Source organism: Xyrauchen texanus, chromosome 2 (assembly GCF_025860055.1).
Source record: "Xyrauchen texanus isolate HMW12.3.18 chromosome 2, RBS_HiC_50CHRs, whole genome shotgun sequence".
Lineage (NCBI taxonomy): Eukaryota > Metazoa > Chordata > Actinopteri > Cypriniformes > Catostomidae > Xyrauchen > Xyrauchen texanus.
In genome coordinates this window covers 633,090-647,779 of record NC_068277.1, presented here as the reverse complement: position 1 = coordinate 647,779, position 14,690 = coordinate 633,090, and the positions used below count along the sequence as shown (strand labels likewise).

Genomic DNA, 14,690 nt, shown 5'->3' with positions numbered 1-14,690 from the left:
TTTAGGGGGGATGTGTTGGGTTTAGGGGTTGTGTTGGGTTTAGGGGGGATGTGTTGGGTTTAGGGGTTGTGTTAGGTTTAGGGGTTGTGTTTGGTTTAGGGGTTGTGTTGGGTTTAGGGGGATGTGTTGGGTTTAGGGGTTGTGTTGGGTTTAGGGGTTGTGTTGGGTTTAGGGGATGTGTTGGGTTTAGGGGTTGGGTTGGGTTTAGGGGTTGTGTTTGGTTTAGGGGATGTGTTGGGTTTAGGGTTAGTGGTGGGTTTAGGGGTTGTGTTGGGTTTAGGGGTTGTGTTGGGTTTAGGGGATGTGTTGGGTTTAGGGTTAGTGGTGGGTTTAGGGGTTGTTTTGGGTTTAGGTTTATTGTTGGGTTTAGGGGGGATGTGTTGGGTTTAGGGGTTGTGTTGGGTTTAGGGGATGTGTTGGGTTTAGGGGTTGTGTTAGGTTTAGGGGATGTGTTGGGTTTAGGGGATGTGTTGGGTTTAGGGTTAGTGTTGGGTTTAGGGGTTGTGTTGGGTTTAGGGGATGTGTTGGGTTTAGGGGTTGTGTTGGGTTTAGGGGTTGTGTTGGGTTTAGGGGATGTGTTGGGTTTAGGGGTTGTGTTGGGTTTAGGGGATGTGTTGGGTTTAGGGGATGTGTTGGGTTTAGGGGGGATGTGTTGGGTTTAGGGGTTGTGTTGGGTTTAGGGGATGTGTTGGGTTTAGGGGTTGTGTTGGGTTTAGGGGTTGTGTTGGGTTTAGGGGGGATGTATTGGGTTTAGTGCTTGTGTTGGGTTTAGGGGATGTGTTGGGTTGAGGGGTTGTGTTGGGTTTAGGGGGGATGTGTTGGGTTTAGGGGTTGTGCTGAATTTAGGGGATGTGTTGGGTTTAGGGGTTGTGTTGGGTTTAGGGGGGTTGTGTTGGGTTTAGGGGTTGTGTTGGGTTTAGGGGGGATGTGTTGGGTTTAGGGGTTGTGTTGGGTTTAGGGGGATGTGTTGGGTTTAGGGGTTGTGTTGGGTTTAGGGGATGTGTTGGGTTTAGGGGTTGTGTTGGGTTTAGGGGGGATGTGTTGGGTTTAAGGGTTGTGTTGGGTTTAGGGGGGAGGTGTTGGGTTTAGGGGTTGTGTTGGGTTTAGGGGATGTGTTGGGTTTAGGGGATGTGTTGGGTTTAGGGGGGATGTGTTTGGTTTAGGGGTTGTGTTGGGTTTAGGGGATGTGTTGGGTTTAGGGGTTGTGTTGGGTTTAGGGGGTTGTGTTGGGTTTTGGGGTTGTGTTGGGTGTAGGGGGGATGTGTTGGGTTTAGGGGTTGTGTTGGGTTTAGGGGTTGTGTTGGGTTTAGGGGGGATGTGTTGGGTTTAGTGCTTGTGTTGGGTTTAGGGGATGTGTTGGGTTTAGGGGTTGTGTTGGGTTTAGGGGGATGTGTTGGGTTTAGGGGTTGTGTTGGGTTTAGGGGATGTGTTGGGTTTAGGGGTTGTGTTGGGTTTAGGGGGTTGTGTTGGGTTTAGGGGTTGTGTTGGGTTTAGGAGGGATGTGTTGGGTTTAGGGGTTGTGTTGGGTTTAGGGGGGATGTGTTGGGTTTAGGGGTTGTGTTGGATTTAGGGGGGATGTATTGGGTTTAGGGGTTGTGTTGGTTTAGGGGGGATGTGTTGGGTTTAGGGGTTGTGTTGGGTTTAGGGGGATGTGTTGGGTTTAGGGGTTGTGTTGGGTTTAGGGGGGATGTGTTGGGTTTAGGGGTTGTGTTGGGTTTAGGGGGGATGTGTTGGGTTTAGGGGTTGTGTTAGGTTTAGGGGTTGTGTTGGGTTTAGGGGTTGTGTTGGGTTTAGGGGGGATGTGTTGGGTTTAGGGGTTGTGTTGGGTTTAGGGGGGATGTGTTGGGTTTAGGGGTTGTGTTGGGTTTAGGGGGATGTGTTGGGTTTAGGGGTTGTGTTGCGTTTAGGGGATGTGTTGGGTTTAGGGGGTGTGTTGGGTTTTTGGGTTGTGTTGGGTTTAGGGGTTGTGTTGGGTTTAGTGCTTGTGTTGGGTTTAGGGGTTGTGTTGGGTTTAGGGGGTGTGTTGGGTTTATGGGTTGTGTTGGGTTTAGGGGTTGTGTTGGGTTTAGTGCTTGTGTTGGGTTTAGGGGTTGTGTTGGGTTTAGGGGTTGTGTTGGGTTTAAGGGATGTGTTGGTTTAGGGGATGTTTTGGGTTTAGGGGTTGTGTTGGGTTTAGGGGTTGTGTTGGGTTTAAGGGATGTGTTGGGTTTAGGGGTTGTGTTGGGTTTAAGGGATGTGTTGGGTTTAGGGGTTGTGTTGGGTTTAAGGGATGTGTTGGGTTTAGGGGTTGTGTTGGGTTTAGGGGTTGTGTTGGGTTTAAGGGATGTGTTGGGTTTAGGGGTTGTGTTGGGTTTAAGGGATGTGTTGGGTTTAGGGGTTGTGTTGGGTTTAAGGGATGTGTTGGGTTTAGGGGTTGTGTTGGGTTTAGGGGATGTGTTGGGTTTAGGAGATGTGTTGGGTTTAGGGGATGTGTTGGGTTTAGGGGTTGTGTTGGGTTTAAGGGATGTGTTGGGTTTAGGGGTTGTGTTGGGTTTAAGGGATGTGTTGGGTTTAGGGGTTGTGTTGGGTTTAAGGGATGTGTTGGTTTAGGGGATGTTTTGGGTTTAGGGGATGTTTTGGGTTTAGGGGTTGTGTTGGGTTTAGGGGATATAATATATAGTTTGTACAGTAAAAAGTGTTTGTGTGTGTGTGTGTGTGTGTGTGTTTGTGTGAGAGAGTGTGTGTGTGTGAGAATGTGTGTGAGTGCGTGTGTGTGTGAGTGTGTGTTTTTTTGAGTGTGTGTGTGTGTGTGTGTGTGTGTGTGTGTGTGTGTGTGTGTGTGTGTGTGTGTGTGTGTGTGTGTGTGTGTGTGTGTGTGTGTTTTTACACTGATTTGAGTTGTTTTCTGCAGGGTACAGTATTCCTCATGCAGGTTCCACTGAGGGGATCGACATTCTCTACAATGACGAATGGCGCTTCCTCTAACGTCACGATGGACAGATGATCATCTTCACGATTCTCCGTTCCAGAGTAAAGCTCGAACCTTGGCCATACGTGATACTTCATCGACAGAGAGCCGTTTTCCCATTTACCCACCTGAACACACACAAAGCTTTATGATGAGTGCATATAATCTCTATTATTTTGAGGGAGAGACAGTGAAACCTCAAACGTTCAAACCCACAAACATAAATATTTTACTATTAGATGACTATTTATATCGATGACTATTTAAATAACAATTTAGCAGGCACGCATCCAAAGTGACTTACACATAAGAATATTACTAACAGAAATAATAGATTCAACACAACACAAGCATTGTGATTTCACTTTATAGAACTGTTCTGTTTGAATTCTGGACCGGTCCTCAAGTCCTATCACATACACTCATGTATGTCTTACTCTGTCCCACTGTCGGTCTTTGTCCAGCAGGATTATTACTAGCTTCGGATGCATCTGATATCCATCCTCACTGAAGGAGAGATTGCGTCCTTCAAACGTCACATTCATCAGATACCTGTGAAACACATGAACGTCATCTACAGTAGAAATATCACCCTTTCATCATGTGATCAATTACACAAACTATACATCTATCTATCTTAATGTTATCTGTCTGTCCATCTATCCCTGTCTGTGTTTATTGATATTTATATGAACTCATTGTTGATGGTATTTGTGGCATATGTCTCATGTTGTTATGGCAGCCACAACCACTGTGGCTTCCAAACTCATCCACTGTGTTGCCATGGAAACCATCATCATGAGAGATAGAGAGAGAGAGAGAGAGAGAGAGAGAGAGAGAGTGAGTGACCTCTGCGTAAACAAGCTGTCCCATTTTCTGTCTTTATGTCTCTCTCTCTCTGATGTAAAGATGTGAGAAACAAGAGTCACTGACAAACACACAGTTGTATTCAGTGTAAATCAGCCAGTAAATGAATATGTTATGAATTAATTATTCTCAAATGAAAAATTATGAACATTCCACACACAAAAACTGCAATGTACTGACAGTGTGTTTGTCACCTGAGTACTTCATTGGGATTGCCGTTAATGGTGCTCTTCTTGTCGGGGGTCCCGTGACATTCAGATTTGAGCAGCGTGTGCGGGCCCCTGTCCATCACCATGGTGGATGTTGCTGAAGTGATTACAGCCACTCCATCTCGAACCCGTGCCTCCAAACCATAATCCCACTCATCATATGACACTGAGATCATCCCTGAACCCGAGAGAAACCTTTAGAGTTTAACACTAGATAATCCACACCAAACTAGTCCTGTTTCACTGAATTAAAATTTGATGAATCTGACTTGATGCTGTTAGGATAAAGTCTGATTAGATGCATTAGGGACAGAGGAATCTGATGGAATGTGGTCAGGATGGAGAGGAATATGATTGGATACTGTCGGGTTAAAGAAGAATTTGATTGGAATTGGTTGGGATAGAGGGGTATTGGATTGTATGCAGTTGTAAGAGTGATAAATCTGATTGGATGTGGTCAGGATGGAGAAGAATCTGATTGGATGTGGTCAGGATATAGGAATCGGATGTGATGCAGTCAGGATAGAGAGGAATCTGATGGAATGTGGTCGGAATAGAGGACTCTACTTGGATGCAGTCAGGATAGAGAGGAATCTGACTGGATGCAGTTAAGATAAAGTAATCTGATAAGATGTGGATGGGACAGAGAAATCTGATTGGATGCAATCAGGATAGAGAGGATTATGATTAGATGCAGTAGGAATAGAGGAATCTGATTAGATGTGGTTGGGATAGAGAGGAATATGATTGGATGCAGTTGTAACAGTGATGAATTTGATTGGATGTGGTTGGGATAAAGTAATCTGATTAGATGCGGTCAGGAGAGGGAGTAACATGACTGGATGCGGTCTGGAAAGAAAGAAATCTGATTGGATGTAGATGGGATAGATTGAACAGTGTAACAGTGATTAGTAGTTGTAAAATATTGAGAGCCACAGGGCCTCTGCTTTTCTCCATGTATATGCTTCCCCTGGGAGATATTATCAGGAGTCGTGGAATAAGTTTCCACTGCTATGCTGACTATACACAACTTTATATTTCTTCAAAACCTGATGAGATTTCACAATTCTCAAAATTAGCAGAGTGTATCAATTAAATAAAAGATTGGATGGCCAAAAATTTCCTTCTACTCAATTCTGACAAAACAGAGGTTCTAATTATTGGAACAAAAAACTCTAAAAATAAGCCACTAAAATAAAATTTGACTCTAGATGGATGTACTGTTACATCATCTTCAACAGCGAAGAACTTAGGTGTTATATTTGATACCAATCTGTCCTTTGAAAATCAAATTACAAATGTTTGTAGAACAGCATTCTTCCACCTCAGAAATATTGCTAAATTACGGCACATGCTCTCTGTTGCTGATGCCGAAAAACAGAGAGGAACAGACCCCCACAGTGAGTCTGGTTTAGGGTTAGGGTGGGGTTAGTCAGAGGGGAACTGGCCCCCACAGTGAGTCTGGTTTAGGGTTAGGGTGGGGTTAGTCAGAGGGGAACTGGCCCCCACAGTGAGTCTGGTTTAGGGTTAGGGTGGGGTTAGTCAGAGGGGAACTGGCCCCCACAGTGAGTCTGGTTTAGGGTTAGGGTGGGGTTAGTCAGAGGGAAACTGGCCCCCACAGTAAGTCTGGTTTAGGGTCAGGGTGGGGTTAGTCAGAGGGGAACTGGCCCCCACAGTGAGTCTGGTTTAGGGTTAGGGTGGGGTTAGTCAGAGGGAACTGGCCCCCACAGTGAGTCTGGTTTAGGGTTAGGGTGGGGTTAGTCAGAGGGAACTGGCCCCCACAGTGAGTCTGGTTTAGGGATAGGGTGGGGTTAGTCAGAGGGGAACTGGCCCCCACAGTGAGTCTGGTTTAGGGTTAGGGTGGGGTTAGTCAGAGGGGAACTGGCCCCCACAGTGAGTCTGGTTTAGGGTTAGGGTGGGGTTGGTCAGAGGGGAACAGACCCCCACAGTGAGTCTGGTTTAGGGTTAGGGTGGGGTTGGTCAGAGGGGAACTGGCCCCCACAGTGAGTCTGGTTTAGGGTTAGGGTGGGGTTGGTCAGAGGGGAACTGGCCCCCACAGCGAGTCTGGTTTAGGGTTAGGGTGGGGTTGGTCAGAGGGGAACAGACCCCCACAGTGAGTCTGGTTTAGGGTTAGGGTGGGGTTAGTCAGAGGGGAACTGGCCCCCACAGTGAGTCTGGTTTAGGGTTAGGGTGGGGTTAGTCAGAGGGGAACTGCCCCCACAGTGAGTCTGGTTTAGGGTTAGGTTGGGGTTAGTCAGAGGGGAACTGGCCCCCACAGTGAGTCTGGTTTAGGGTTAGGGTGGGGTTAGTCAGAGGGGAAGTGGCCCCCACAGTGAGTCTGGTTTAGGGTTAGGGTGGGGTTAGTCAGAGGGGAAGTGGCCCCCACAGTGAGTCTGGTTTAGGGTTAGGGTGGGGTTAGTCAGAGGGGAACTGGCCCACAGTGAGTCTGGTTTAGGGTTAGGGTGGGGTTAGTCAGAGGGGAACTGGCCCCACAGCGAGTCTGGTTTAGGGTTAGGGTGGGGTTAGTCAGAGGGGAACTGGCCCCCACAGTGAGTCTGGTTTAGGGTTAGGGTGGGGTTAGTCAGAGGGGAACTGGCCCCCACAGTGTTTCTGGTTTAGGGTTAGGGTGGGGTTAGTCAGAGGGGAACTGGCCCCCACAGTGAGTCTGGTTTAGGGTTAGGGTGGGGTTAGTCAGAGGGGAACTGGCCCCCACAGTGTTTCTGGTTTCTCCCAAGGTTATTTTTCTCCATTAATCAACATCTTATGGATAAAGTCAGGTTAGAAAGGAATCTAATTGGGTGCAGTCGGGATGGAGAAATCTGATTGGATATGGTTGGGATAGAGAGGAATCTGATTGGATGCAGTAGTAACAGTGATAAATATGATTGGGGTAATACTTTATTTTAATGTGTCCTTGTTACAAATATTACATGTATTTACACAATTAATAACAGTCAATTATGCACAATTAAAAACAACTAATCCTAAACCAACCCCTTACCCTAATCCTAAACCTATAGTAAGTGCATGTTGTTAACTAGTAATAATCAGTAATAACTTGTGTAAATACACTGTAACAAGGACACATTAAAATAAAGCGTAACCGGGTGTGGTTGTAACAACAATACATTTTATTTGATACATTTGAGAGGAATCTGAGTAACAATGATCTGAGATTGAACAGATTTCTGATATGAGAAACACAAAGATCACGTTTCTGACTGATGTTACCTGTGGGAAACTCAGGTGGGATGTGATCAGCATCTCCGGCCACTAGAGATGGTACTATCCAAGTGAATCCATATCCTGTGAGGCCAACAGAATGAGCCACCTCAAAGATGATGTTGGCCTCTTCTTTGGTGGAGTAGAGGAGAATCACAGGACTCTGAAGCTTCTTCAGCTGGTTCTGAATCTTGGCATCTCCATCATCTACGGACATGTCCAAGAGCAGCACCTCTTCCAGCTCCCAGCCCACAAAACTGTTCTCAATGGTGCTGCGGATCTGCGGTTGACAGGATAAACATGACCTGAAGATCATAAGCTAAAAACACACAAACACTCCAGCAGCACATGGGCTCTTCTATTAAACCACTGTAGATTCATATGGGACCATCCTTTCATGAAATATTGGAATATAAGAAATGTTGATCTGTGAAGCCAAATTTCTTAAATCTTTAAATATTACTGAAGCTCAAAATAAAAGGTCCCACTTACCATCTCACACTTGCCCGAAGATGAGAACGTGTGTGTTATTATCGCTGTCTGTACTTGAAAAAAGTAATTTTTCCCCATTTGACTTTCTGTAGTTCAATGCATATTGTACACAGAACACAGATGTATGTCAGTGTTTGTTTAGCCAATCCACAATATAAGTATAAAAATAAATACATTTTCTTTTAGAAAATGTTCAATTAAACAAATAAATCCCATTTAATATGACATTCTTTTAATTATTTTTAACTTAAACATAAAAAATTGCCCCATAATGCTTCATTCCAGAATGTTTCACACACCCAGCTTTGCCATCCCTTAAAGACATTGAATCGAAGAGAGCGAAAGGGGCCATTCACTCTAGACACATCTTGCACTATAAAGAAAGCAAGATGCAGTGCTACGAATAGAGAAAAACACAGGAGTCTCATTTTAACAGTTTAAGTTCTATTTAATTTGAAACTGTGTCTAAAGAAAATGGCGCTCCTGCACGAGATGCGGCACAGTGATCGAAGACTTCTGTCTAGTGCATGTTTATATAGAAAAACAATTCAAAAATCATTGTGGAAGGATGAAAAAGTCACATCAAAGGGATACAAATTGGCAAAATATACAATGTCATTGGGCTTGCCTACAAATGTGCTAACTCTGCCAGTTACCCAAGTGGCATGTTCTTTTATTATTAACAGTTTTTATTGATTCCATACATTAATCACACAAACATAGAATAAAATACGGAATCAATTATATACATTAAACCCCTCCCCCCAAACATTCCCCAACACAAACACCCACTACAGTGTTCAACAACAAATAGAAAATACATTTTTTTCCATAAAAAATAAATAAATAACAAATAAAAAAAACATTAAAAAAAAATACTACAAGAATACACATACCCAACAAAACTACAAACCCCTCTCCACTGTCCCTCCCTGAGAACCCTCCAAAAAAGCCAAATATCCACCCCACTTCCTGACATCACCTCCTCATCCGCCACCACCCCGCCCATCTCCCCGCACCACTCCCCAAACGAGGGTGCCCCAGCCGACTTCCATCCCCTGAGGATAATTTGTCTGTCAATCATGACTCCAGCTAGGACCCAGCTTTTTAAATATATGTTTCCAATATTTATTACTGACCCATTGCCCAGGATACAGAGTCTGGGGAAAAATTTAATTTGAGTGTCCAATACCTTACACATAAATCTCTGAACCCTCAACCAAAATTCTGGGATCTCAACATGTGTTGTGTTCCCATCTTCTGATTGGCACTGCCAGCAGGTGGGTGTGTCTTCAAGACCAAGCCTATACAATCTAGAGAGGGTATAAAGCACTGGTCTGTTCACCCTGGAGGTAAGGACGAAGTCATCTAGGTTACTATTGTAACCTCCGTTCCCTGAGGGAACAGAGGGAATGAGACGTTGTGTCGAGTGAAGTGACAATATGGGACTTCTTTGAAGGCCTCGGTTACCTCTGAACTTGAAAAATGGCCAATGAGATATTGGCAGACAGAATATTCATGTCCCTCCCCCCGGACATACGGGTATAAAATGAGGGAATCTTGGGAAGAAAACAGGTCTATCTGTGCTTTGCCGAACTGCTCCCAAATCAGCAGGACCACCTGGAGGTGGAGCCTCCACTCTCCGCTGAGTGTACCTTGTCGTGACAGTGCATCTGCTCTGAGATGTGAGTGGTACGCAACGACCTGAGCAACGACAAAGCGGGCGTGTTATGACATATAACGAGAGCGCGCTGCCTTGGCAATTTATGTACACTATCGTAGCGGTGCTGTCTGATCGGATCAAGACGTGCTTGCCCCGTATTAGCGGGAGAAACCTCCACAGGGCAAGGATTACAGCCAACAACTCTTGGCAGTTGATGTTCCAACCCAGCTGGGGAACTGTCAAGGAGCTGCGTGCCCATTGCACACTGCACCCCAATCCTGCTTGGAGGCGTCTCTGGTGACCAAAACGCATCGGGACACCTGGTGTGTGGGGACTCCTGTCCACAAAACACAGAAGTCTGTCCAGGGTTTGAAAGTCTTGCGGCAGGCACCATGCCAATCTCGGGACTTGAGTCTGGAGCCAGTGCTTAAGCAGTCTCATATGCATCAACCCCAGTGGTGCGACCGCCGCAGAGGATGCCATATGCCCCAGGAGCCTCTGGAATTGTTTTAGAGGGACCGTTGTGCCTGGCTTGAATAAGGTGAGGCATTTCAACACCGACTGAGCACGCTCGTTGGTGAGGCATGCTGCCATTGAGTCTAACTCCATGCCGAGAAAAGAGATGCTCTGAACCGGGGCGAGCTTGCTCTTTTTCCAGTTGAGGTTCGAGAGTGGGCTAGGATGAGCCCACACTCTTCCCTTAACAGGGCACTTCCCTTAACAGGGCAAGGGCTGTGTCTGTGAACTTTGTGAAGACGCGAGCGGACAGGGACATGACGAAGGGGAGGACTTTGTACCGATACGCCTGGCCGTCGAACGCAAACCGTAGGAAGGATCAGTGTTGAGGCAAGATAGAGACGTGGATGTACGCATCCTTCAGATCTACCGCTGTGAACCAATCTTGATGCCGGACGCAAGTTAGAATGTGTCTTTGCGTGAGCATTTTGAACAGGAGTTAGTGTAAGGACCAGTTGAAAACTTGCAAGTACAAGATCAAACGCAGCCGTGACCGCAACATTGCCATGTGGACACAGGGGTAATACACCTATGCAATAAATTGGAAATGGGCAGTTAGTCTGTTGGTGGACACAGGGGTAATACACCTATACAATAAATTGGAAATGGGCAGTCAGTCTGTTGGTGGACACAGGGGTAGTACACCTATACAATAAATTGGAAATGGGCAGTCAGTCTGTTGGTGGACACAGGGGTAGTACACCTATACAATAAATTGGAAATGGGCAGTCAGTCTGTTGGTGGACACAGGGGTAGTACACCTATACAATAAATTGGAAATGGGCAGTCAGTCTGTTGGTGGACACAGGGGTAGTACCCCTATACAATAAATTGGAAATGGGCAGTCAGTCTGTTGGTGGACACAGGGGTAGTACCCCTATACAATAAACTGGAAATGGGCAGTCAGTCTGTTGGTGGACACAGGGGTAATACATCCTATACAATAAACTGGAAATGGGCAGTCAGTCTGTTGGTGGACACAGGGGTAATACATCCTATACAATAAATTGGAAATGGGCAGTCAGTCTGTTGGTGGACACAGGGGTAATACAGCTATATAATAAATTGGAAATGGGCAGTCAGTCTGTTGGTGGACACAGGGCTAATACACCTATACAATACATTGGAAATGGGCAGTCAGTCTGTTGGTGGACACAGGGCTAATACACCTATACAATACATTGGAAATGGGCAGTCAGTCTGTTGGTGGACACAGGGGTAATACACCTATACAATACATTGGAAATGGGCAGTCAGTCTGTTGGTGGACACAGGGGTAATACACCTATACAATACATTGGAAATGGGCAGTCAGTCTGTTGGTGGACACAGGGGTAATACACCTATACAATACATTGGAAATGGGCAGTCAGTCTGTTGGTGGACACAGGGGTAATACACCTATACAATACATTGGAAATGGGCAATCAGTCTGTTGGTGGACACAGGGGTAGTACACCTATACAATACATTGGAAATGGGCAGTCAGTCTGTTGGTGGACACAGGGGTAGTACACCTATACAATACATTGGAAATGGGCAGTCAGTCTGTTGGTGGACACAGGGGTAATACACCTATACATTAAATTGGAAATGGGCAGTCAGTCTGTTGGTGGACACAGGGGTAATACACCTATAGTATAAATTGGAAATGGGCAGTCAGTCTGTTGGTGGACACAGGGGTAATACACCTATAGTATAAATTGGAAATGGGCAGTCAGTCTGTTGGTGGACACAGGGGTAATACACCTATACAATAAATTGGAAATGGGCAGTCAGTCTGTTGGTGGACACAGGGGTAATACACCTATACAATAAATTGTAAATGGGCAGTCAGTCTGTTGGTGGACACAGGGGTAATACACCTATACAATAAATTGGAAATGGGCAGTCAGTCTGTTGGTGGACACAGGGGTAATACACCTATACAATACATTGGAAATGGGCAATCAGTCTGTTGGTGGACACAGGGGTAATACACCCATACAATACATTGGAAATGGGCAGTCAGTCTGTTGGTGGACACAGGGGTAATACACCCATACAATACATTGGAAATGGGCAGTCAGTCTGTTGGTGGACACAGGGGTAGTACACCCATACAATACATTGGAAATGGGCAGTCAGTCTGTTGGTGGACACAGGGGTAATACACCCATACAATACATTGGAAATGGGCAGTCAGTCTGTTGGTGGACACAGGGGTAATACACCCATACATTAAATTGGAAATGTGCTGTCAGTCTGTTGGTGGACACAGGGGTAGTACACCTATAGTATAAATTGGAAATGGGCAGTCAGTCTGTTGGTGGACACAGGGGTAGTACACCTATAGTATAAATTGGAAATGGGCAGTCAGTCTGTTGGTGGACACAGGGGCAGTACACCTATACAATAAATTGGAAATGGGCAGTCAGTCTGTTGGTGGACACAGGGGCAGTACACCTATACAATAAATTGGAAATGGGCAGTCAGTCTGTTGGTGGACACAGGGGCAATACACCTATACAATAAATTGGAAATGGGCAGTCAGTCTGTTGGTGGACACAGGGGTAATACACCTATACAATAAATTGGAAATGGGCAGTCAGTCTGTTGGTGGACACAGGGCTAATACACCTATACAATACATTGGAAATGGGCAGTCAGTCTGTTGGTGGACACAGGGGTAATACACCTATACAATAAATTGGAAATGGGCAGTCAGTCTGTTGGTGGACACAGGGGTAATACACCTATACAATAAATTGGAAATGGGCAGTCAGTCTGTTGGTGGACACAGGGGTAATACACCTATACAATAAATTGGAAATGGGCAGTCAGTCTGTTGGTGGACACAGGGCTAATACACCTATACAATAAATTGGAAATGGGCAGTCAGTCTGTTGGTGGACACAGGGGTAATACACCTATAAAATACATTGGAAATGGGCAGTCAGTCTGTTGGTGGACACAGGGGTAATACACCTATAAAATACATTGGAAATGGGCAGTCAGTCTGTTGATGGACACAGGGGTAATACATCCTATATAATAAATTGGAAATGGGCAGTCAGTCTGTTGGTGGACACAGGGGTAATACACCTATATAATAAATTGTAAATGGGCAGTTAGTCTGTTGGTGGACACAGGGGTAATGCATCCTATATAATAAATTGGAAATGGACAGTCAGTCTGTTGGTGGACACAGGGGTAATACACCTACATTTACATTTACATTTATGCATTTGGCAGACGCTTTTATCCAAAGCGACTTACAGTGCACTTATTACAGGGACAATCCCCCCGGAGCAATCTGGAGTTAAGTGCCTTGCTCAAGGGCCCAACAGTGGCATCTTGGTGGTGCTGGGGCTTGAACCCCTGACCTTCTGGTCAGTAACCCTGAGCCTCAACCACTGAGCCACCACTGCCCCCTATACTGCCCACCTATACAATCAATTGGAAATGGACATGGTGAGGTTCCCGCAGTGAGAACATGAACCTTCCACAACCGCCGCCTCAATGTGTTCGCTGCCCAGACACACGAGGCAGTGCCTGTGACCGTCAGGAGTGGAGAGAAATCGACCGCATCCAGGAACTATACAGGGGTGGAAGGGCATCTTTATAAAGACGAGTCCTGAAAACGACATTCAACACCTGCTGTGTATTTGCTCTTTTAGAGAAAATAAACTCTTTTATAAATATTCTCTTTTAGCCACTCTGTCGAAGCGCCCAGGGGCAAAGCTGCACTGCCATGCATAGAAGGAGAAAGCTGCTGATATGCGGTGTAGTATCCAACAGCGTAAGTTCTGCAGAGGTGAGTTGAACGGTAGTGATCTCAGCTCACTGATCACACAACCGCTCGGCTCCGAAGAAGAAATCTGAATGGACAGACGTATGATTCCCTTCTTTTATACCCGTATGTCTGGGGGAGGGTCATACAAATTCTGTCTGCCAGTTTCTCATTGGCCTTTTCTCAAGTTATGAGGTAACCGAGGCCTTCAAAGAAGTCCCGTATTGTCACTTCACTCGACACAACATCGAAGTGAGCGACAGACAGGGAATCTCAAAGTTCATGCCTATAGACTGAACACGTAATACAGGTGTGCATGATGTCATCGTTTTCACAAATGTGTGTTTTTGTATGTTTACACAGAGAAGATAATGGCAACGCCATTGTTGTGTAAACGAACAGCCAAAACGCATAAAATGTTTTCTGTTTTTAGTTGAAAACTTTGTTGTGTCAACGGCCCCTAAGCCAAAAGTCTGGTTTGCAAGATTACATCTGATCTATAGAGCACAATTGTAGCCCTGAATGAATTTATTAGTGACACAAATGAACTGGCAAGAATACTGAGACAGATGATGATGATCAGCAGCTTGTGCTCCACCATACATGAACAAATCCACACACATATCATATACATCATGCATACAGGTCGTACAGAGGTCAAAAGGTCACACAAGTCACACACACACATGAAGACAGTGAGGTCAACAGGTTTGATGGTGAACTACACTTCAGAAACATTAACACACAAATTCACATCAGTGTCTGTCTAATGTGTGTGTGTGTGTTACCTTGGTAATAAAGTCCTGGTAACCAGGGTAGTAAGTGGTAACTATGGAGAAGATGTACCAGTCATATTCCTCCATGATGTTGAGCATGACAGATGCCTGCTGTTCAATGGACGGACCAAACTGAAAGAACATAGAGTTATCATCCTACAGAGAGAGAGAGAGAGAGAGAGAGAGACATACAGAACACATGAAGAGAGAGAGAGAGACATAGAGA

The 14,690-nt window shown here is 45.4% G+C and overlaps 1 protein-coding gene across 1 annotated transcript in view; it reads right to left on the bottom strand.

The window, feature by feature from the left end:
• LOC127653509 (glutamate receptor ionotropic, NMDA 2B-like) overlaps positions 1 to 14,690 on the bottom strand; it is an 87,449-nt gene that overhangs the window by 29,286 nt on the left and 43,473 nt on the right. Inside the window, exons 6-10 of the mRNA XM_052140198.1 lie at positions 14,477 to 14,620; positions 7,255 to 7,525; positions 4,009 to 4,201; positions 3,385 to 3,499; positions 2,867 to 3,075 (exon numbers count right to left, since the gene is read on the bottom strand). Coding sequence (XP_051996158.1) covers positions 2,867 to 3,075; positions 3,385 to 3,499; positions 4,009 to 4,201; positions 7,255 to 7,525; positions 14,477 to 14,620 — 932 coding nt within the window. The remainder of the gene's footprint in view (positions 1 to 2,866; positions 3,076 to 3,384; positions 3,500 to 4,008; positions 4,202 to 7,254; positions 7,526 to 14,476; positions 14,621 to 14,690) is intronic.